Raw genomic sequence first — 24,202 nt, forward strand, 5'->3', positions numbered from 1 at the left:
ACAATCATAACCACGGACTTATCCTCTCGATGAATGATAACCACTTGGAAAGTCCGAGGGAGGGTTGTTCGGTATAATCATCATATGACTACCCATCTGCATGTTTGGACATCTCTATGCCCTTACCAAGAAACGCAGTACACAACATCACAGATGCTAGTCTCGAGCTCAAGCGACCTTTATCCCTGTTTTAGGCGGCTGAATCGACTAGGAACGAATTTGGATCATACAGTATTTACAAACGAGTTTCAACATCGAATTACGATTCATTTGCATTAAAGTATAATCAAGGTCTTTATCTATGTTTGATAACATGGGTATACAGATAAAGAAATAACAAACCATGAAATAATGAATTATATTAAAATAAAGATTGTTAATTACAACTGAGTCAATAAAATCCCTAGTCAACAGTTGACTTGCAGGACATCTACTCTAACAATCTACATATATTAAAAGTTAGAACCCCTTGCTGCCAACATATATCATAAATTTGTAGTATTTCTTTAAATTTATAAGTTTCTCTTTTCTTTGAGAATAGGTATAATTATGATGGTGCGAGTTCCAGCCAAATAACTGCAGCGACTGATGTTGGCGGAATGATCCCCGGTTGGATGCTATGATATGTGTGTGAAGCATTTCATAAAAATAAAACAAAGAATCCTCCAAGCATATATATATATATATATATATTCTTGGTTGATTGCACTTTAATTAATTTCAAGAAGTTTATTAGTCAAGGTATATATGTGTTTGAAACATTATACAGTAATTAAATGACATGGACTGTGCCTTGCCTTTAATTTGACGAACTTATTGACCTTAAAGTTCGTGATTTCATGTTAATTTCGTCAATATATGGCGCCATTAAAATATTGTGCTACTCCTTTAGTTTCCCATTTGGTAGCCCAAATACAAGCCACAGTTGGCATAACTATTGTCATTGGGCTTCACCAACCACCTGGTATACACACACACACACACACATATAAGGTTTCAACTAAATGGTTACAGTATACAAATATTGAGATTCTTTGTAAGTTGCAAACAATTCCTCACAATATGATAGCAATGGGAAATATCTATTATAGTAAATTAAAATTGGATTTATAGATTCAATATCCCTCTACCCCCATTTATAATCTATGTCACTTAAAGATTTTTACATTTGGCGATACACTTAACCAAGAATGAATACTTTAAAATAATAATCTTACTAATTTTGTCTTTTAACCAACTTTTAATCGAGAACGTGCGGCTGCAAGCTATTTACATATATTAAGAGTTATGTTATTGTGTATTTGCATATCCATGATATAGGACCAAGTGATGTTTTAATTAATTAATTAATATTTTAACTTTTGATTATATAATCAAAATGATCTTGTCATCACTGATTTACATTGTATGCATGCATAGATTGAATTAGCAACAGATTTGTAGGTAAGGTTAAGACTATTATATATACTAGACTCGTGTGCACGTGTTGCGTGTAATTCTGAGTTTTCATGAATTTTTTAGATTTTTTTAAATAAATTTAATTTTCGTGCACAAAAAAAAAAAAAAAAAAAAAAAAAAAGAAATAGAAGGGCTAAAAAAATATGGGTACATACAATAAAGTAATATTTTAAATTTTTAATTGATAGGATTGTTGGCTTTTAAGAAATAAAAATAAAGGAATTAAGCACCAGCAATGGCCCCTCCAATCATATATATTTACTTGCACAAAATTGAAAAAGAAAAAATTATCAGAGGAATGCATACATTACTTAAATAAGCGATGGAGAAGTTGGCAAAAACGAAATCTTGAGTTACATTATCATCACATGATGATATAAGAAGAATATTGATTAGTAGTGCTGCTAAATTTTGCCACAATATATATTAAAATTTTAGAAACTGACTCTAAAGAAAGACAGATACTTTTAATTCTATAAGTAGACCAAACTTCCGAATTACTCAAATGATGCCTTATTTAGCCAATCAACCATGAATTTCGTCCATTTTTTTATGTCCGCAAAAGACACCTTTATACTAATTTTATGCAGCTAGTAGTCAAGGCTTTCACCCACTTCCCACGTGAATTTCCTAATACAATAATGTGATTTGAGAATATGATCCAAGATTTTAGCCCAACTGCCCAAGGGTCTATAGATTTCCATTAAAAGGATATATTCTGATGAGGAGGTACTTTTGGTAAATTAAATATATTCACATTACTTGAAAGAAAGAAAGACAACAGTAGACGTCGAATAGATGTCACATAAGTGACACGTTGGAGAATATTAAAGACAAATTCAAGAAATCAAGTTTAGAGTTTAGAAGTTGGACATAGAAAAATTAAATCGAATTATATGTAGAATATTTTGAAATGTTATAATAATGTGTGTGTGTGTCAAGGAATGGGAAAGATCGATCATGTCAACCTCTCATCTGTCATCCACTATATATATAGGGGTACTCACCAATTTAATAAACTATTCAATTTCACATGTAACTGATATTTCTTTTAAAAAAAAAAAAAAAGGTTCTCTCCAAATTCAACAATAAATTGTCACCGCTATATTGAAAATTTTGAACCCCACGGATTCAAAGAGGAATTGATTTTCATACACATTTTCCATTGCTATATATATATATATACCTTAGGGTTTCTTCCTTTTCCGTTTCCCTATGAAATTGACGATGGTCCCCCCATCTTTATAAGCAAACCCGTAAAACTTTAAAAGTAATTTACGTTATAATGCATGTTTCTTTCGAAAATAAATCCACAAGTATCTTAATTTGGACCACTTTTGGAACAAAACAACTATGGTTAGCAGCTCAAGTTGTACGAAATATAATATATTTCGTTCGCATTAACCTAAGATAAATTTGTTTTATAATAAAAAATTTTAATTTTATGGGCTCTATCAATTTTCATATATGTAGTCAGAAAGAGTGGACCACCATTAATTTTTGTTATGAATAATTCGAGTAATTGCCTGTTATATAAATTAAAAAGGGGTATTATCTTCTCCTTAAGCTCTTTCGATCTGAATTTCAAATTATTGCACGTACCATTTAGTCTTAAATTGGTTACACTCAGTTATCTGTATCATTAATTTGTTATACGATAATTTATTTCAAATTATAATTTAAAAATATTTAGCAGTTTTATTTCAATTTGATTTAAGTTTCCTAATTAATTAAATATGATATTCTTGTTTATATCTTTTCGAGTCAACTTCATAGCTTATAGTACTCCTACGATAAAGAACAGTACCGAGTACATAGGACAGATTGATGAGTTTCAATTCAAATTTAAATTAGAAACCTTCAGTTTTCAAGGTCTGTAAAATATAAAGGTTAGTAACTTAAGAAGGATATGCAATGTATAGAATTAGTTTAATTTCTTTCTAATAAATTAAAGCGTAATCAGGACAAAACCCTTGGCATCCAATTCCAACTAATTAAAGGGTTTAATTTGATCAGAAAAATAATATATAATTTTAGGGTAAGTTTAGATTTTTTTTTAAAAAAAAGCTTAAATTTTATTTTCTAATTGATTAATATTTTTTTAAAATATTTTTGAAAAAGCAATTTTCTGTTTGGATAAGTTTAAAAGGATTTTAAATTCAAAAATTCAAAAAACCCACTTTTTTTGTCTTCTTGAATTTGGTTTTTTGAAATCTCTTTAAAATAATAGATTGCTAGCTAGCCCAACATACTTTTAATTATTTTTTAAAAGAAAAATTTTCCTTGTTAAAACAACATTTGGAGGATAACACGAGTTCAGTCACAAGTTCAAATCCAAATGAGGATAAAAACTAAATAAGAGTCTTCTCCAAGTGTGTATAGATTATGGTTGCATTCGCATTTATCTGAGAGAACAAACCAAGATGGGGAAGGTCGTCCTCCCCAGGATTAGTCCCGAAAAAAGCTAGGATACCCTGTTTACCAAAAAAAATTCTACCGACCGTCTCCATCCAACGTTCAATTATTAATCCCCACAAATTTTTTGCATAGTTTTTAAAACCTTTAATGTTGTAATTAAGTGACTAGCAGGAGAACCGATGAGGAGAAGGGAGTAGAATATTAAGTACAAATTAGTTGCCACCATAAGGGTAACAGACTGGCAAAGCGTAGATATTGTTTCATGGTGGTTTATTTAGACAATTATAAGCTTTTAAAAGCTTTAAATATTCAATCTATAAAAAGAATACTGGCTACCTTTTATACAGCGATTTGGAAGTTGCCCCTGCCCCCTTATCTTGTAAATTACAGCAAAAATGAGAGATTAAACATTAATAAAATTAATGGTCATAGGAAGTACGAATACCATAATTTGATTCAAATGATATATGAATTTCTCCATTTCTTGGATTTGTAGTTTTGAATATGTATATATATATATACCCCAAAAAACTATAAATTTTTTGTTTTCTTTTGGTCTAAATAATTAGGGTTCAAAGATAGCTGAATAGGGAAGTAAATGAGGGCCCTTATATTTGACATCACATCGTACGAATTGTTCCAAACCTGTGGCTCAAAACCAGACATTAACGACTGCACCAGCCCATGACCAACCGCAACTCGACAACGCAATTCACCCACCCCACCACCACCACCCCCCACCCCCCTCTACTTCTTTTACTTTTCCACTTCGCTAATATATGTGTGTGTATACATTCACACACACACACAAACAAAGATCAAGAAAGAAAAATAAATAAAGAAAGATCCCTATATGCTTTAAGGAACATCATATGCCCTTGTCTTTGAACCACACCAAAGTAGAAACCACCATGTAATGTCAGGATAAGATCCCCATTCATGTCATCCCTTCATTAGTTTTGGTGTGTGGGATTGAGTCTGATGCTTAAAACAGGAGGATTCTGCGCTCAAAAAAAATCTAGGGTTTTGTGTTTCATAACTTCATAGACTTGGCAGCTTCTCAGTATCTGTCCATCTTTTTTGTTTTATATCACTCGGATAAAAGTAAGAGATGGGGAGAGGTAGGGTTCAGTTGAAGAGGATTGAAAACAAGATTAGCAGGCAAGTCACCTTCTCCAAGAGGAGGTCTGGTTTGCTTAAAAAGGCTAATGAGATTTCTGTTCTGTGTGATGCTGAAGTTGCTTTGATTGTTTTCTCCTCCAAAGGAAAGCTGTTTGAGTACTCTACTGATTCCAGGTTTATTTTTCTGCAGATCCCATTTCAAGATACTTAACTTAACTTCTCTTCATGATTTACACACACAGAAAACAAAAAAGAAAAAAGAAAAAACATCGAGAGACATACCGAATCGAATTAAGAGTTATCTGGGTCGTGATCAGATGATTTTCTTTGAGACAAAATATGATTTTTTTTCACTTACTTCGATTTCATGTACGTCATTTGAAAAGTTTTCAAGTAATCGCATCAGCCCATATATTATCTTGGTTCTTGGTGTGAATGATGTTTTCTGATTTAGTTTATAAAAGTCTTAATTAGTTTATTTTGAACACTTTTGCTTTTGTTATCGTCTGCTCTTTTAAAGTTGCTTAGTTTTTTAGAGGCGGGATTAGGAAATCCTGTAATAAATTCGACATAACCTAAGTGGACATTAATATTTTAAGATTTTGATCGATGAAACAGTCTATAGACTACAATTTATGAGGTCTTTTTAGCAATATGACACATATATGCATTTTATATGAATCCCAAGCTTTTGAATTTGGAATTTGGCTGCCCAAAAATTTCAGGCTTTAAATTTTTCTTCGCTTTCTACTTTCTTGGGTTAATAATGAGCTGAGTTTGGTGAATATCAACTGTAAGAATTATGTTAAATTTAATTTATAGGAGATCTATACCTTGATCAGTACTAGTATATTGGCTAGCTCAGCTAGCTTCTGATCAGTCTACTTAATAGTACCAAGTCTTTGAACTGATGTGTTAGATTAATATTTACATATGTGACAGATCAGTCAAGCTGTCACACTTGTACATTTTACGTATGCCTTTCTGTCAATCGTTTTATAAACTTTAGAAAAAATAAGATGGTGCTTGTGTAGAAGGATCAAATCGCTCAACGGTCCGTTCCAGAGGTTTGAAAATTCGGACAAATGTGAAAATGGTTTCTTTAACAAACAGGTGCAAATACATGTAATTATACCTATTATCGACACCGGAACGATTGCTGTGGTAAATACAGCATCAGTTTCTTTTATGGTTACCTAGCTAAGTGTGTGTCATTGTTATTTTAATTTCACTTTAATCTTTATATTTTAGCATGGAAAGAATTATCGAACGATACGAGAGACGCTCCTATGCTGAGAACAAACTTGCCACTGTAAGTCAACCCGAGGTATGCGTACTAAATCTGCAGACAGGTTTATTAATTTCTAGGTGGTGTTTCATCTATTTCTTGATGTTTTGGTTTCGTTATCAAGGAAAATTGGAGTGCCGATTATCCAAAACTCATGGCTCGGATAGAAGTTCTGCAGAGAAACATGAGGTACAGATTTCATGTGATCTTAACATTGGATCGGTACACTGGCGATTTTCTATAGTTATATTGGACATAAATGTGCAGTGACAATGAGTTCTTGATAATTCAGATTCAATATTGATATGATTAAATGTAAATGCACTTATAATTTATCAAGGCCAACCTATTTCTTAAAAAACTTAAAGTTCTTTAAAATGTTCAATATTTAGAATAATGATTATGCAATTCATATTTCCTAGACAATTAATTAGCCTTATTTAGAAAATAGTTCATCGATAGATTTCTAGGAGTATAAACAAATTGATTCAGTACCGAATGTTAAATAGATATTGACAGGATAAAGTAACATCCAAGCCGGTTCGAACAATGCATTTGGGCATTTCAAATTACTTGTTCATGTATGCTGTAATTTTTCTTAAATTTACAAGAAGTATACGTATGATCAAAGAACAATAAGTTTAAATTTTGCTGAATTAATGTATAGTTTTTTTTTTGTTGAATAAGAATTAATTATTGTTTTATATTGATTTTGTAGCAACTACATGGGTGAAGCTTTAGACCCTCTTAGCTTTAGAGAGCTCCGGAGTTTGGAACAACAGCTTGACAATGCTCTCAAGCGTATACGTACAAAGAAGGTAAGGTACATTTGAATTAATTCAAATCTCGAATTGTGAACGAGTATACGAATGATATAAATATTAATCTCTATATTTTTAACATCATTTTAATATTATTTGTTATGTTTGAAATGCGTACTCAGAACCAGCTGATGAACGAGTCCATTTCTCAGCTTCAAAAGAAGGTAACACCAGTTACACTTTAATATCTGGTGTTTGATTTCATTTCTCAGCTTGTGTATACGTATATATGACTTTTAATTGAGTAAATTATAACATTGGGATATATGAGGTGAGATGTCAAGAATGAGCCCCTAAATCATAGATTTTATAAATTTTTCCAAAGATTTTTATATTTATATATATATATATATATATATCGTACGTGAGTGCTATAGCCAATTAGCTAGCTAGCTTCCAGATATAGGTTGAAATGAAATTGTAGCCAATTGAATAATTTAAATTGATGGTGGTGTATAAATTATATCTGAAAGTTGAAATTTAAATATCGGGTTCGATTCTATAATGTTTTTCGAGAATAAAACAAAAAAGTAGTGTAGTCTAAAAAGATGTTTTCTTCAAAGATTCTGTCTCTACAACTTAGGGTTCTTAGATGCTATAAAATCTTCTTATTTTTCTTTTGGGAATTTATGACAGGAGAGATCTCTGCAAGATCAAAACAACTTACTCAAAAAGAAGGTGAATTTTATAACTTTTTTCATCAATTTCTTTCTTCACGCCTTGATTTAAAAAAAAACAGTACTTAATTTAATCAAGTACTTGTTCTTATTATGGAAACAAAACAGCTGAAAGAAGAGGGGAAACCTGAAAGGCCGGTAGAGGTGGAAGGGGAACCAGATTCAGCTCTTGCTCTATCTGCAGAACCCTTGATGCCTCCTCGTGCATTGCATATAATTTTGCCGTCTCTCACCATCGGGTACGTACTATATACATCTTTTAAAAAACTGTCACCATCGTTATCATGTTATCGATCAATTCACAGTGTTAATACCGAAAATGAAAATTGTGCAAGCTATAAAACAAAAAATATGATTCTCCTTTATCTTTGCTTTTTTAAAAAAAATCTAAGACATCTATTATATTTGCCTAGATCATTTATCCATAGTTTTAGCTTGACCTTTTTTTTTCTTTTTCTTTTTCTTTTTTTTTTTTATCGAGTTTGTAGTTTTTAAATAATAGAGTTTTGGGTGGTTTTATGCAGCGGCGAGCCCCGGCAGTGGACAGAAGAAGCAAATCAAATTCAGAATTCAAATTCCAACACCCTTATTCCGCCGTGGCTCCTCCGCCATGTGAACCAACGATAAAGATTTCAGTGGATCATTTTTAATAAATTTTGTTAATTTAATGTGGTAACGAGTTGAATAACTGGCATTCATAATATATGTTTGTGGAAACTGCGTACTGTAGAATTAAGCCGTTGCTCTCTTGTTAAGAATTTGCGGCCTTCCAATCTACATTTGGAAGAAAATAATTTTAGTAAATTGTAAAATATTATTATTAATAATATTATTGTTGTTGTTGTTTTTGAACTGCAGCATCGCTGAGTAACATGGTGAAAGTCGAAGGGACGACCAGAAAAAGAACAAAAATGTAAAATGATGGACTACTTAATAAAATATACCAGCGTCCGAAATACACCGATGTGTGCATGTAATATAATATATTTAATATTATTTTTTAATTATAAAATATTAATAAGTTGTAAAAGAAATAACGTTGATTAGAATAAATAAATAAAGTATATATAAATAGGAAGGAAGTCGTGGGAATATTTTTATAGTCGTGGAAAATTACAATATAGTAGACTATTCTTTCTTCCCATCTTTCTTATTTTTAGCACTAATTTTGATAGTTCACTTAAAATTATCAAATGTGGTTTGTATAATGTCATCTCGCAGTAAGAAATGTATATATTATTGTTTTTAGAGTTATCTGAGCTCGTATATTAGTTGACCGTTTGGCACGGTTATGAGGTTTAATTATCTTGTCGACATTTTTCTCAAGCCAACTTTTAGCAAAAAACTTGTCCAATGTTATTATCTAATTAGCTTAGTTTGCAAGTTATTGAGTTAGTACTATGATTTATTCAATACACACCGTGAGTTCTCATGTCATTTTTTTTAAGAGATATATATATTATTTGAAACGATATTATGTGTTAAATTTATAGAACAATTACAATTTTTTTTAAAAAAACTCAGCCACGTCGTAGCCCGAAGTCAATCCACGATTGTTGAACTTGATGAAAATTATTTCATTGAGTATGTAAAGAAAAGGAAGCTTCCACACTGATTTTGAATAATGCCGCCACTGATCGGATGGTTGGTTGGTCTGGTCATTGGTCAATTTCTTTTGTTTCCGTTAAATAAATCATCCCCGTCAAATATTCGTTTTTTTAAGGTTAGTCAACATAAAAATTCTGGTAGATAAAGAGATGCAGGCGTAGTAGGTGATCGAGTTCTATTCTATGCGTTCGAGCTACCTGCAGCATACATTCCGAATTCCTCGTATTCCCAGGTTTGTTTCCCTTTTAAAGTTTCAGAAATCGTTCTACTGAGATATTTTCTTGTGATGTTCGCTCATAAAATTGTGTATCCCGATTCCTTTTGAGGGTTGTGATTCTTGGGTCCTTTTTGTTTTGTGTTTTGATCGAATCGATAAAAAAGACCCAAACACATCTGACGATTAACGGTTTTCGTTCTGATTTAAAGAAAGTTTTGATTTTTATTTCTTGGGTCAGAATTATGTGGCTCGGCTCAGTTTTATACTACATACAAGTGTGCCATTTTATACCTCGCAGATGCAGTTCAAAAGGATCGAAAATGCTGATAATTGACTTTGCATGATTTGGCTTCTTTTTAAGTTTAAGGTGGAGTTGTATTCAGTCAAATATTGTTGAACAATAGATTAGAAAAGTGCAATAGGAAGTAGGAAACAACGGTTGGCATGAACAAGTGTGTCCATTGCTAAGTGATTGAGATTTTCATACAAATATACACTAATAAACGAGGTAGTGAACAAAAAACCCTGCTATATCTTTAAGAAACATGTAAACTCTGTCAAGAATTTATGTTATCTTTTAATCAGATGCCAAACTTAACTAAAGCCATGGAACTGAATTCTTTCCCCCTTGCTAGACTAGTACATATGTTGCTAAAGCTTGCTGCCCCTCTCAATATGAAGGTGCTGTGTAAAATCTGCCTTTTTATTATGGTATGAGTGGCTTGAATACGTCTCCAAAATTTTCAGATCGATCTCCATGGCCTCAGTTAGTAGCAGCAGCAACGGAAAGAAACTTATTAAAATTGATATTAGTGCCGATACTGTGTGCCCATGGTGCTTTGTGGGGAAAAAGAATCTTGACAAAGCTATAGGTTTATCCAATGATAGCTACAATTTTGAGGTACAATTGAGTCGTGTTTTGTTTATTTAAATTTGTTTTTGTTGTATGCTTCCTACTTTTTACTCAATCAGTCCTAATTTCTGTGTTGCAGATCAAGTGGCATCCCTTCTTACTTATGCCATCTGCACCCAAGGAAGGCGTCAATAAGAAGGAATTTTACCGCAATAAGTTTGGGTCTCGAGCTGAACAGATCGAAGCTCGGATGTCAGAGGTTCCTTTTGTTTCTTGGCACCCCCTTTATATTATACAGTATAAAGGAGAGGTTTTTTTTGCGTTTCACATTCTGCTCAATAAGTATCACAAAATTTATTCTTTCTGTTTTGACAGATTTTCAAGGGGCTTGGAATGGACTATGACATGTCTGGACTTACGTAAGTTGCTCTTAAATCGATGGAGTTAGTTTGATGTGGTGATACCCGTTTTTCCTGTGTGCTTGTGAGGGCATGTACTCCTGATTAATATTTAATGACCAAACAACCAGGATATCTTAATGTAAACAGCGAAAGCGATTAAAATTTTTCATTTTGGGCCTACCAAAATTTCGGCATGACCTATTCCTAAATAGGACATCCCAAAAAAATTCAAAACACAACAATAACTTTATACGCTCGAAATAAAGTCATAACATCAATTCACGACCTATCGCCGCACTGGCCAGAACTAAACACATGCAGAGCCGACAAGGCTCGATCACACAACCATCAATTCAAAACATCGTAAAAATAACAGTACAGCTACACGGGGCATCTCCCCGGTAAATGTATGACTCCATAATATAGTATATATATATCTGGGAACTCTCAACCATGACTCGACGACTGGGCACCACTACCTGACGCTCCACCAGACGCGTCAAATCCTCCTGGATAACCTCCTATGGCATCAAAAACAACCACAGTACGACGAACCAGTAATATTACGACAAATATAACTGACATGAAATGAAATAAAGTAAAATGCGATACAATGCAATGCGTGAAAGGTAACAACCGATAACGGATACCAAACGGAGTCCAAATGAATCGCATCAACAACAGTAACAGTGACCACCCGTGCCAGGAACGTAGCAACGCAACATCAAGTCGCCACTCATCCATGCACGTAGCATCGAGGGTACGGGAGCTACCCGCTCAGCCCTCATGCAAGTCATCAGGAGTGCTAAACCTACCCACCCGCTCCATCGATGACGCAACAACTCGATAGATCAATATCAATATCAATAGCAATCAAAGGAGTCAAGGCTCGAAATGCTATGCACTAATAGTATCAATACAAATAAATGCATGAATGCAATCACGTATTCACAAAAGCACATAAAGCACGCCACAAATCATTACAACATACTCAACGTCATCTCACGTCATAATAGACGTCGTAATGAAAACAGTTCATACGTACCTCAACTGACTTTAATTTACTACAAAATATCTTAAATATTTCTCGAAAACTCCAATCCTGTGGCAAAATTATTTATTGCACATTAATTCCTATCTTGGTTAAATAATCAAGGAATTTATCGAAAGAAATTCCAAAATTCACTAATTTAGCCTAAAATTCCAAAAATCCATAATTTAGGCTTTAATATTTTTAAAATTAATATACGACAATTCTATAGCAGCTAAACACCTAATTATTGAACACGAAAATTCGGAAATCCAATTATATAAATCTGAATTTTCGAAATTAATCCAAATAAATTCCGAAAATCTGGTTGATACCTCTAATCGGCTCAATTCTTGTACCTACAATCAATAATATAACAATTATCAATATTTGTACCAAATTTAACCCCACAAAAATACAACCACCTTGCTGGAATCATGATTTGTACCTCAATATATATACCAAAATGAAGCTTATGACCTAAAGAACAAAAGCCCTCAATCAATTTCCGAACTCCGGCGACGTACGGCGACGATTTAACGAAGAAACAGATGACGGGTTTCGACGGGTTTTCAGAAGGCACGATCTCACCTAGCAAGAGTGGTATCAATGGATAGCTCTCGTCAAGAGCTTTCCAACCATATATTTACTTGAATTTTTCTGCGACCGGTGCGGGCACAATCGGCGGTCAAAGGTGACGACGGTGGTGTGAAAATTTGAACAGAAAGGTACGGGAGAGGAAAGAGTGAATTCGTGTGTGTTTATAGGTGTAGTGTGTGAGAGAGAGTGTATTATAATATATATATATATATATTAATATTAATATTATATGAGTGTTTATCTTTTATTTTTTCGGGGTTCGAAACTTGACCCGGCCTATTTTATTTCAATTTTTGTGTGCTATAAAATTTAAATATGTATAAACACACCATTTAATTATCTGGCTAATTATTTTAAATTCCTCAATTTAAAATAATAAATCTTAATTATCGCCAAATAACATATAATTAAATCCGGTCATTACATTTTCATATTCTCAACTAAATGTGACGCCCACTATAAGTGTTAGCAGAGATAATTTGTATATGATCGAGTCTCTGTCCTTTTTAGAATCAACATAACTCGATTTTTTAATTTGTGCGATAGTCCATCAATATTTCACGTAAAGCAATGAACTTGGATGTCGTAGAAATTTTAAAACCTGAGAAAAAAAAATTTTAAACTCTTGATTTTGGCTTCAAGTATCTGGTCGAACGAGACTACAGTTTCCGTTGTTTAGGAGTTCAGAATCTAGCCACTTCATCTTGTTTGTCGGTTTTCATTACTCGAGTAGGCAACGCTTTAGAGTAAAAAGGTGGTCTTTTGTACAGAGTTGTTTCTGACAATTTTCTCGGATGCACAGGGGAAATTCTTTCGATAGCCATAGGGTACTGTATTTTGCTGGACAACAAGGGCTTGATAAACAACATAAACTCGCAGAGGAACTTGGCAGTGGCTATTTCACACGTGGAAAGTACATTGGCGACGGGTGAGTAGAGTTGCTAGTGGTTTCGTTTTGTTAGAATCTCTTTAGAAAATGATATTGTGGGTCTGAATAATCTTTAATCTTTGTTTTATCCTTTGGAAATTAGCATGATTATGTTTTTTTCTTCATCTACAGGGACTTTCTAGTAGAGTCCGCTAAAAAGGTTGGAGTTGAAGGCGCAGCCGAGTTTCTTGAAGATCCCAACAATGGAATCAAGGAGGTAGTATTTCCGAACGAGAAAACTATCCCATTTTGTTGTGCTCTTTTTTCTACACCGAAGTGAATGCAAAGGATCCATGCAATTTTTGTTTTTCTTGAAGGTTAATGAAGATTTGAAGCGCTACTCGTCCCATATAACCGGTGTTCCACATTTTGTTGTAAGTCACGTTTAAGCAAGCATATAGTGTTGATTTTGAATGTTAAAAAAAAAACGCTAATCTAGTCAATATTCTTGATAGATAAACGGCAAGCACCAGTTGAGTGGCGGCCAACCGCCGGAGGCCTTCCTCAAGCTATTTCAATTGGCTGCAAAGGAGAGCTCCTAGTTTTTTTGAAGGCAAAAACGGGTTCGTCTTGCCGATGGCTGATCAATGTTCTCTGTTAATTAAACGAGAATTCAATGACAAAATTTCATGTAGTTATCATTTTGAGTACCTCATCGTAGTGTCGTCAAGTGTGATTGTCGGGTTCAAATCCGTATGTCGTATTTGTATGTTATGAATAAACTTGGTCGTTTCAAGATAAATATATTGTGATACAGGTGTGCACCAATTCGATTTGGGCGGTTTCCATTTTGTAGATATCAAAATCTTTTACTTCAGGTTTGTTGGGGAATTACACCCCGAAGCGATGCCAACCACGATGATAATAGTACCCAAAAATTGCGGAATAAAATAACCAACAAGAACACAAAGATTTACGTGGTTCACCCAATATAGCCTACGTCCACGGAGCACTGCAACTTTTATAACTGGAAGAAATATTACAACAAGTGTATACACCAATACACTCAATATTTCTCACACTCCCAACCCGAGTATACCGAGAAAATAATTTCTCTAACTCACACAAGAGAATTCCCGCACTCAAGAAAAAAATACACTCTTTTTTTCTATGCACTCTCTATTTATCAAAGCTAAAAAGCTTTTGATTTTGGGATACAATAACTGAAGGAATTGAGCTCTATTTATAACTAAGTTCTTCCTGCAGTTTTTGTAAACATTCCGATGTGGGATGAAATATTCTGAATATTTTATTTGCGTGGGTCCCTCCACTTGCCTAACAATTCTCCCACTTGAAGACTTGATTTCAATCATGTCTTCACACCATCAGTGCAGCAGCTCATATTTCTCCATTTATACTTGCAGTCCAACTGAAGTTGAACACAACTTCAGTTTGTCCATGGTTACCATCTTCGTGAGCATATCGGCTGGATTTTTACTTCCAGGAATCTTCTCCAGCATCAAGACTCCATCTTCCAGCACTGATCTGATGAAATGGTACCTAACCTGTATATGCTTTGTCCTAGCATGATAAACAGGATTTTTTGCTAAATGAATAGCACTCTGACTGTCACAGTATAATGTGCTATCTTCAAGCTTCTGACCCAATTCCTCCAGAAAGGATTTCAACCATATCATCTCCTTGCTAGCTTCTGTAACTGCAACATACTCAGCCTCAGTAGTCGAAAGCGCAACAATCTTTTGCAGCTTAGACACCCAGCTTACAACTGTACCACCTAATGTGAACACATATCCAGTAGTACTTTTCCTGCCATCCAGGTCACCACCCATATCGGCATCGACAAAACCCTGTAAGCCAAATTTTGATCTCCTGAAGCATAAAGAACAACTAGCAGTACCTTTCAAATACCTGAGAATCCACTTAACTGCTTCCCAGTGTTGCTTTCCTGGATTACTCATAAACCTGCTCACAACTCCCACTGCATGTGCTATGTCTGGTCTTGTGCACACCATTGCATACATGAGGCTTCCGACAGCAGAAGCATAAGGAACCTTATTCATATAAGCCTGCTCCTGCTCCGTCGATGGTGATTGTGCTTTGGTTAGTTTGAAATGACTAGCCAAAGGAGTACTCACAGATTTAGCTTCATCCATATTAAATCTGCTAACCACCTTTTTCACGTACTCTTCTTGAGATAACTTCAAGAATCCATTCACCCGGTCTCTGAAGATCCTCATTCCAAGGATTTGCTTTGCAGCACCCAAATCCTTCATGGCAAATTCCTTTGATAAATCTTTCTTGAGTTTATCAATTTCTTCCAGACAAGCTCCAGCTATCAGCATATCATCTACATATAGCAGTAGTATGATATAAGAACCGTCAAACTTTTTCACATAACAGCAGTGATCAGCTTGACACCTTAGGAATCCATTTTCACTCATGAATCCATCAAACTTCTTGTACCACTGTCTTGGAGCTTGTTTGAGACCGTACAAGCTCTTCTGAAGTTTGCATACCATTCTCTCTTTTCCCCGTACTTCAAAGCCCTGTGGCTGCTTCATATAAATTTCTTCATCTAGGTCACCGTGAAGAAACGCAGTCTTTACATCCAACTGCTCCAAATGTAAGTCTTCCTTCGCCACTAGTCCAAGTACAGTCCTGATAGTGGTTAATTTAACCACCGGAGAGAAAATCTCGGTGTAATCAATTCCTTCCCGTTGTTGGAAGCCTTTTACAACAAGTCTTGCCTTGTACCGCTTGCTACCATCATGCTCTTCTTTTAACCGGTACACCCACTTGTTATGTAACGCCTTTTTGCCTTGCGGAAGTTCTGTCAACTCCCACGTCTGATTGGATGACAGTGAATCCATCTCATCTTCCATGGCCAACTCCCACTTGGTTGAATCATCATTTTGCATTGCCTCTTCATAAGTCTCCGGTTCACCTTTGTCTGTCAGCAAAATATAGTGAAGTGCAGGGGAGTATCTATCAGGTGGTCTAATGGTTCTCAAAGATCTCCTGAGTTCAATCACCGGAGTTTGTGGGTCATCATCTTGTGCAGTTTCTTCTTCATCTTCCTGGTTACTGGTTTTCGATTCATTCACAGGAATGTTTGTCAATGGCACTTCATCAGTCTTCTTGACTTCAGGACATTCATCTCCAGCTCCAATGTCTGACTTGTCCTTGTACAGAAGTTTCTCATTAAAGATTACATCCCTGCTCCGAATGATCTTCCGATTTTGGTCATCCCAGAAACGATAACCAAACTCATTATCTCCATAACCAATAAAGAAGCACTTCTTTGATTTCGGATCAAGTTTTGTTCTGCTTGCTGAATCAATATGAACATAGGATAGACATCCAAACACTTTCAAGAAAGAAAGGTTTACTTCTTTGCCGCTCCAAACCTCTTCGGGTATTTTGTAGTCCAGTGGTACCGAAGGTCCTCTGTTGATCAGATATGCTGCAGTGTTAACAGCATCAGCCCAGAATGATTTTGGCAATCCAGAATGCAATCTCATGCTCCTTGCGCGTTCATTCAAGGTCCTGTTCATCCTTTCAGCTACACCATTCTGTTGAGGTGTACCAGGAATGGTTTTCTCCATCTTGATCCCGTTCTGTGCACAATATTTCTTGAACTCATCATCTTCATATTCTCCACCATTGTCAGACCGTAAGCACTTCACCTTCAAGTTGGTCTCATTTTCCACCATGGCTTTCCACCTTTTAAAGGTCTCGTAAACATCAGATTTATTTTTCAGAAAATAAACCCAAACTTTTCTACTCGAATCGTCAATGAATGTGACATAGTATCTCGAGCCTCCAAGGGATGTCACAGGAGATGGTCCCCATACATCAGTATGAACCAGCTCCAACTTTGCTGCTTTCGGTTCTTTACCGCCTTTTGAAAAGCTCACCTTCTTCTGCTTTCCAAAGATACAGCTTTCACATAGTTGGTGTTCAACAGTCTTTAATTCTGGTAGCTTTCCTTTTGACACCAACATCTTCATTCCCTTCTCACTCATGTGTCCAAGTCTATAATGCCATAGACTTGAATTGGCTCCAGCATCCACAGCTGCTAATGTGTCTCTGCAACTGGAAGTCATATACAATGTTCCAGTTTTCTTTCCTCGAGCAACAATCATGGCTCCTTTGTTCACTTTCCAGGAACCATCACCGAAGGTCACATTGTGGCCTTCATCATCGAGCTGTCCCACCGAGATCAGATTGCGTGTCAAATTTGGTACATGTCTGACTTTGTTGATTTTCCAGACAGATCCATTTGACATCTTCATCCGTACATCACCCATACCAACAATTTCCAAGGGTTTTCCATCAGCCAGGAAAACTTTTCCGTAATCGCCAGCGATGTAATTATCAAATACATCGCGATCACCAGTGGTATGAAACGAAGCTCCCGAGTCCATAACCCAAGAATCAACAGGGCTTTCCATGGATAATAGCAGAGCATCATGTACTTCATCAGTGACAGCATTGGCATTATTTTTCATTGATCTGCAGTTCTTTTTCAGGTGACCAGTCTCACCACAGCTCCAGCACTTCATATTCTTTTCAGAGATGTTTTTGTCTTTTCCATTTCTTGACTTGGATCTACCGCGCCATCGGTTGGAACTCCTTTCACCACTCCTGCCTCTTCCTCTGTTATCAAGATTTAGAGCAGATCTCGATGATGTTGCTTCACCCGAGTCTTTCCTGCGAACTTCTTCAGCTAGGATTTGATCTCTAACATCATTGAGTTGTAGTTTTCCTTTTCCAACAGAGTTGCTAACCGCTGCCCGCATCGGTTCCCAAGTTTCTGGTAAAGACGCCAGAAGAATAAGTGCACGAATCTCATCATCAAATTTGATGTCCACCGATGTCAGCTGGGAGACAATCGTGTTGAATTCATTTATGTGTTTTGCCACCGAAGCACCTTCTCCCATCTTCAAGTTGAATAACTTCTTCATGAGATGTACTTTGTTGTTTGCTGATGGCTTCTCGTACATGTCTGACAGAATGGTCATCATCTCCTCCGTGGTTTTGGCCTCCGCCACGTTATGCGCCACGTTCTTTGTTAGGGTCAATCGTATGACACCTAAAACCTGTCGGTCAAGGAGCTCCCAATCATCATCCTCCATCTTTTCCGGTTTCTTTCCTGATAGAGGTTGATGGAGCTTCTTACTGTACAGATAATCTCTTATCTGTAACCGCCAGAACGAAAAATCTGTTCCATCGAACTTGTTGATTCCTGGTCCCGATCCATCATCTCCGGCCATCACTTCTCTAGCCTTAGCAAAAAATCTAAAAAATCTTTTCTGATGTGGAAGATCAGACAAAGCTGCAACCACAGAGCATACTCAGAATTCTTAAGAATTTTCACAACAAGGCTCTGATACCAGTTGTTGGGGAATTACACCCCGAAGCGATGCCAACCACGATGATAATAGTACCCAAAAATTGCGGAATAAAATAACCAACAAGAACACAAAGATTTACGTGGTTCACCCAATATAGGCTACGTCCACGGAGCACTGCAACTTTTATAACTGGAAGAAATATTACAACAAGTGTATACACCAATACACTCAATATTTCTCACACTCCCAACCCGAGTATACCGAGAAAATAATTTCTCTAACTCACACAAGAGAATTCCCGCACTCAAGAAAAAAATACACTCTTTTTTTCTATGCACTCTCTATTTATCAAAGCTAAAAAGCTTTTGATTTTGGGATACAATAACTGAAGGAATTGAGCTCTATTTATAACTAAGTTCTTCCTGCAGTTTTTGTAAACATTCCGATGTGGGATGAAATATTCTGAATATTTTATTTGCGTGGGTCCCTCCACTTGCCTAACAAGGTTAAATACCATATGTGATATTTCATATTTAAATGACAATTAGTAAACTTTGCTCGAAGAGATTAACATTTCCGGCCTATTTCTTATTCAAAACATGTTTTGTGAGAAATAAAAAGGTGTCTTCACAATTGGCTTGTTCCTATACCCCATCGGAGGATAAACAAGTGCTATAGCATCTGCTAATTTGCTCACCAATAGAGTAATTGGTGGTGATGACAAGATCCTGATTCGAGCCAGACTTCAAATTCGAGCATTTAATAATAATGAAAATAAAGGAAAATACTCCTGCCGATTCGCCCACACCCCATCACGGTTGCATCGCGCATCTCTGTTCTCACAAAACAGACATAGCCGCACGCATAGCCTCAGAAGTCATGTTTGTTTTAGATTCATTCGACACTTGTTCGTCTTTGTATGAAAGCTTAAGCTAAAATCTTGAATAATATAAGAAACGTAAGTGGAAGAACATTCAAATGCAAATAACTGTCAATGTTATGCTCATGAATACAAAGATAACTCTTGTATAAGGTTTATTTACAACAACTTTACTGAGTTTTTTTCTTTCTTTGATGTGTTGGTGTCGTTGCATCCACGAGAAGAACTTCTGGGATACTCTACGGCGACTCATCAAATGCCATTACCTAGGAAACCAGAGGAAAATATCCAGAATTAAAACGAAATCTTGATGGTGAGAAGTCGAGCAAAAAGATTTTGATGTTCAACTTACTAAATACCAGGCGTACATAACGTAGCAAAACTCTAGTTAAATGAGACATGCATGATTCAACTTAATGGTAGCTGCATTTTCTCCCTATTGAATTTGATGTACTAGAAATACAGGTGGATATAGCACGCAACACAATACGATATTTTTACATGATTCGACCATGAATAAGCATTATTCACAACACAATTCTCAGAGTGCTCAAACTATATCAATCATTTTTAATTTAAAATACAATCATTTCCCTTTCATATAGCTGAAATTATCTTCACATAAATATGGTATGAAATGTCTCCTAAACCTAAACTGGCTAACAAATCATATGAATGTGCTTGATAATCAGTAAAATATCCATCTAATTTCAGAAAATATTATGAAATTTCAAGCACAGCGTTAGAAAGGATCCCAAGTTTTTCTCTACTCTGTATTTTCTTCAACACAAGAAATGCACATAGAAAAGTGGAGCTATAGAGTTGTGTCTAATGTCCCACATCGGCTGAATTAAGTCATTGAGAGTTACGTATATAATCTTGGACAATCCTTCTCCTTGAGCTAACTTTTGGGTTTGATCACGTTCAAATCTCAATTTAACATATCAGAGTCAATACCCACTGTTATGAGTTAGACTGTTCTATAGAACACCTGATAATATATTGTAAACTTAATGCTCCAGTTATTATGTGTTAGACTGTCCTATGGACCACCCGATAACGTATTTTAAACTTAACGCTCCAGTTATTCATTCTCGGGCCTAAGATATCTCACATCGGCTGGATTTGCATTTATTGAATCATTCTCGAGCGTGAGATATCTCACATCGGCTGGATTAAGTCCTTAAAAGTTGCATATATTGAATTAGGTCAAAATCTTAATCTTAACAAGTTGGAACCAGTACAATCCTTTCTACTGGTTAAACAAGATCAGCAGAAGAAATTGAACATGTTCATTCAAGAACATATTTGTTCAATATCGATAAAAAAAAGTGAACTAACTCGCTACAGTTTAACAAACTGTGCATAAACTTTGATTAAGAGAGCCGATCTTACATCCTTTAAAGTCTATGGTAAAGAGGAAAAATTCAAGGGCTGTGGCGCTGTGCAGATATAACTCACTAAGCACACAAAGCAGAAAATGGTAACATTAACGACATCATAATGTTCAGACTTTACCGTGCCACAAACTGGGCAGTTGTCACTTCTTTCCATCCACTCATATATACAGCCAAGATGAAAATGGTGAGAACAACTTGTCATTATCTTTGGGTTCTCTTTTGTATATTCTGCACAAGAGTATACATAAAAAATAAGAAAAACAAAAACTCACAATAAGAAATAAGACATACGTGAGTTTAACATGCAACATAAGAAACAAACTCAACCCAACATGAGCAAAATATTTTGAGCTCTGCAGAGGAATCCATGATTGTTCAAGTTCCATATTTAAAATCACAACTTCGTCACTAATGTTACCTAACCCTAGTACGTTTAAACAAGCAAAATTAAGAATAGGTAAAGAAAATTCACATATTAACACCATTCACCGAGTTGGAGCATCCTAAAACTCGACCTATGGTAATGTTTCGTTATTCTTCCTGAGTGATGATGCCACGTTAAATATTTTTCGCAAGACGAACACGATTATATCAGTAATTGCAGAGAGAAAATGCAAGAAGTAGCTTTACTGCCTACCTTCAAGACATGTTGGACAGACATCTTCATCATCTGAAGTAGTATAAATATGCGCAAATCCACTTGTTGTTTTGCCTGTTGAGAGCTTCAGTGATAATTTTGAATTATAGTCCTTTGATCCATCTTCACATGTAAATTCATTCCATTTATTCTTTTTACTCATGGACTCAGCCTCTTCATCAACTTCACTTGTTCTTAGTGGTTCGGTTTCCTGATCATGCGAATGGCTTGAGCCTTTTTCCCTTCGGGAGACTAGTCCATCACGCTGCAACCGGAAGTATCTTGGATCTGCGTCATATGGTAAAGGTCTTGGAGGAGAACGATAAATATCAGCTAAAGAGTTATCAAGTGATGCCACAGAACTTAGAGAGCCAGTCGCCTGAGTGGATGAAGGTATAGTATGTTCATCTCCTCTATGAAACAGTGAGGCATACTGCATAAGTAAAGTTTTATCAAGATAAGACTAATGACATTTAGTAAATTTCAGTAGCCTATGCAGGAAGTGATTTAGTCAAAGGCCTTCATGCTATCTCACTCTTAAAGTTTCTTGTGAGCATACATATTTATATCTAGCATAATGTAAAAAATATATATTTCAACACTCTAAATTTTTTAGATCTACCTCCTATGTGTAAGAGTAGTTCGTAGCAAGTTTGTATAACCACGAGATCTAGCTGAAAACTCAATGCCACGTTTGAATTCATTTATGTAATTTTATTGGACGCGTTGTCCAAAAAATGCGGTTTTTTTAAAATCATATTGAGGAATTTAATAAATATTTCGTTTTGCTTTCTGAAGGAAATATTTTTTTGCCATAGAAGTCACACCATGTAATAATATGTTGAGCTATGTACATTTATAATAATTAATACGATGTTTACTAGATTAAGATATAATATAATAATCGAGTAGTTTTGGGAATGGTCAGAAGTTGAACCAAAAATTATGATTAGATAAAAAAAATGTGAGCTGTGACGGAAACGTATATTTTGAGAAAATAAGGTGTAAATATGTTGCTTTTATTTCTGGAAAACAAAATCATGATTTTGAAAATGACACCAAACATGGCCTAAAATTTTGAAGATTAAAAAAACATCTGTAAAATTAGGAAATCATACTGAACAAATGTAATGCATGCCATCACCGGAGATGCTTAGTATAAGCAACCAGAATTATATAATTGAATAAAGATTTTTAACGTCAAAGAATCTAATTCAAAACATAAAACCATAGCTTACCACAAGTAAGAAGTTCTGAACAAAGCAACGAAGGCATACACAGTTCCTATAAAGAGAGCTGTTTGGATTATGGAAATCATCTCGCAAACAGCAACAAGCAGCGCCCATTATCGCCAATCTCAGTTTAATTAAACCCCTCAAACTTCCTGTCCCCCCTCAGGATTTTCCCACAGAACCTGAATCAGACCACACAAACCTTAAAAGATCAAGTAGGATGGCACAGAAATAACCTAAAACAATAACAGTAGACCCCCGATCTTGGAAAATATGAATTAGCTTTCTGAACCTGCGAGAGACAAGTACAACCCAAGTGCCACCCTTGCTTTGTTTTTTCGTGCTGGGAAGCCTCAAGCAACTGAAATAAATATGTTATCACCTGCAAGATCAAAACAAAACAGATATGATCAGTGATCGAAATCAAACCAATAAATGAAGATGGCCCAGATACAAATTATTTGTTAAATACACAAATTTTTATAATCAAGCTGCAGTGAAGTCAACATCAAATCATAAACCCCACACCGACATAAACACAATAGGGTATGAAGAAAGTAAACAAACAGTCATCAAAAGCTCTGAAATTTCCACTTTCTTCAAAATCAAGCAAGCAAGAATCACAAAATTCTCAAATCTCTCATCAACGACTATCCAATCCTAGAAACACCCACAAAATTTGGACTTGATTTTTCAAACTCATTACAGTCACACAAGTCTAAGCTGATTCCACCCGACATGATAAACATAAGACAAAATTAAATTAAAAAATAGAAGTACCCAGCTTATGGAGATAGAGGATTTTGGAAACAATATCCGATGTCAGATTATCGTATCTATATATCTGGCTATCTTCTGCAACATTTTTATCTTCTTTTTTTTTTAGAATTTTCGGGAGGAGACGACGACCGGAACGAACTTTTTGTTGAATTGAAAAATAATAATAATAAGCCTCAAAAAATATTATATATATAATGGTTATAACTAAAAGCGCGTTAGGAATGACACGCTTTTTCGTGCTTAATAAATCGATACAATAATTGCTTTGTTGTCTGTTGGTAAAATAAAATTTTATTGTTGTCACTAAAACATGTAATAATATGATAGTTTAGCGTATGTCTCTTTTTTACGAATGTGATAGTTTTGCCTTCGTGCCCAAACAACGTTATTTTGTTGAGCGAATTTTTGAAAATGATTTTTTGAATATTCCCTAGCTAGTAATCAGTCACTGTTTTCATTCTACTATGTTTTAATTTGTTGAGCATATTAAACGATTTGTATCTTTTATACACACACACACACACACATAAAATA

General features: G+C 35.2%; 4 protein-coding genes and 1 long non-coding RNA gene across 7 annotated transcripts in view; 3 read left to right on the top strand and 2 right to left on the bottom strand.

Moving 5' to 3' along the window:
* LOC140973692 (agamous-like MADS-box protein MADS2) overlaps positions 1 to 799 on the top strand; it is a 6,035-nt gene extending 5,236 nt beyond the window's left edge. The window contains exon 8 of one of the 2 annotated variants that reach the window (XM_073436675.1): positions 542 to 799. In XM_073436675.1, coding sequence (XP_073292776.1) covers positions 542 to 623 — 82 coding nt within the window. In that variant the 3' untranslated portion in view covers positions 624 to 799. The remainder of the gene's footprint in view (positions 1 to 541) is intronic. The other variant, XM_073436685.1, reaches the window with a different exon arrangement.
* Positions 800 to 4,678: 3,879 nt separating this feature from the next.
* Positions 4,679 to 8,636, top strand: LOC140973701 (agamous-like MADS-box protein FUL-L). Its single transcript, XM_073436698.1, has 8 exons — positions 4,679 to 5,172; positions 6,250 to 6,325; positions 6,411 to 6,475; positions 7,005 to 7,104; positions 7,230 to 7,271; positions 7,744 to 7,785; positions 7,893 to 8,023; positions 8,309 to 8,636. The coding sequence occupies exons 1-8, from the start codon at positions 4,988 to 4,990 to the stop codon at positions 8,409 to 8,411; spliced, it is 744 nt and encodes a 247-aa protein (XP_073292799.1). The 5' UTR covers positions 4,679 to 4,987; the 3' UTR covers positions 8,412 to 8,636.
* Positions 8,637 to 9,412: 776 nt separating this feature from the next.
* Positions 9,413 to 14,218, top strand: LOC140973717 (uncharacterized). The gene is made up of 8 exons (XM_073436721.1): positions 9,413 to 9,624; positions 10,357 to 10,510; positions 10,602 to 10,721; positions 10,838 to 10,881; positions 13,296 to 13,421; positions 13,554 to 13,638; positions 13,739 to 13,795; positions 13,877 to 14,218. The coding sequence occupies exons 1-8, from the start codon at positions 9,575 to 9,577 to the stop codon at positions 13,961 to 13,963; spliced, it is 723 nt and encodes a 240-aa protein (XP_073292822.1). The 5' UTR covers positions 9,413 to 9,574; the 3' UTR covers positions 13,964 to 14,218.
* Positions 10,917 to 12,683, bottom strand: LOC140973723 (uncharacterized). The gene is made up of 4 exons (XR_012174675.1): positions 12,342 to 12,683; positions 12,229 to 12,252; positions 11,909 to 11,965; positions 10,917 to 11,381 (listed from the first exon to the last, which is right to left on the bottom strand). It is a non-coding gene; the product is annotated as an uncharacterized lncRNA (long non-coding RNA).
* A 5,471-nt stretch (positions 14,219 to 19,689) lies between the features above and the next one.
* Positions 19,690 to 23,825, bottom strand: LOC140973724 (E3 ubiquitin-protein ligase At3g02290-like). 2 transcript variants are annotated; one of them, XM_073436743.1, is made up of 6 exons: positions 23,669 to 23,825; positions 23,181 to 23,270; positions 22,895 to 23,070; positions 21,657 to 22,089; positions 21,138 to 21,247; positions 19,690 to 19,885 (listed from the first exon to the last, which is right to left on the bottom strand). In XM_073436743.1, exons 3-6 carry the CDS (start codon positions 23,000 to 23,002, stop codon positions 19,859 to 19,861), a joined length of 678 nt encoding a protein of 225 aa, XP_073292844.1. In that variant the 5' UTR covers positions 23,003 to 23,070; positions 23,181 to 23,270; positions 23,669 to 23,825; the 3' UTR covers positions 19,690 to 19,858. The 2 variants fall into 2 exon arrangements, with proteins under 2 accessions (XP_073292844.1, XP_073292853.1); XM_073436752.1 differs by having other exon boundaries at positions 22,895 to 23,270.
* Positions 23,826 to 24,202: the final 377 nt, after the last annotated feature.

The sequence above is a fragment of the Primulina huaijiensis genome, chromosome 1 (genome assembly GCF_012295235.1).
Source record: "Primulina huaijiensis isolate GDHJ02 chromosome 1, ASM1229523v2, whole genome shotgun sequence".
Classification (NCBI taxonomy): Eukaryota; Viridiplantae; Streptophyta; class Magnoliopsida; order Lamiales; family Gesneriaceae; genus Primulina; species Primulina huaijiensis.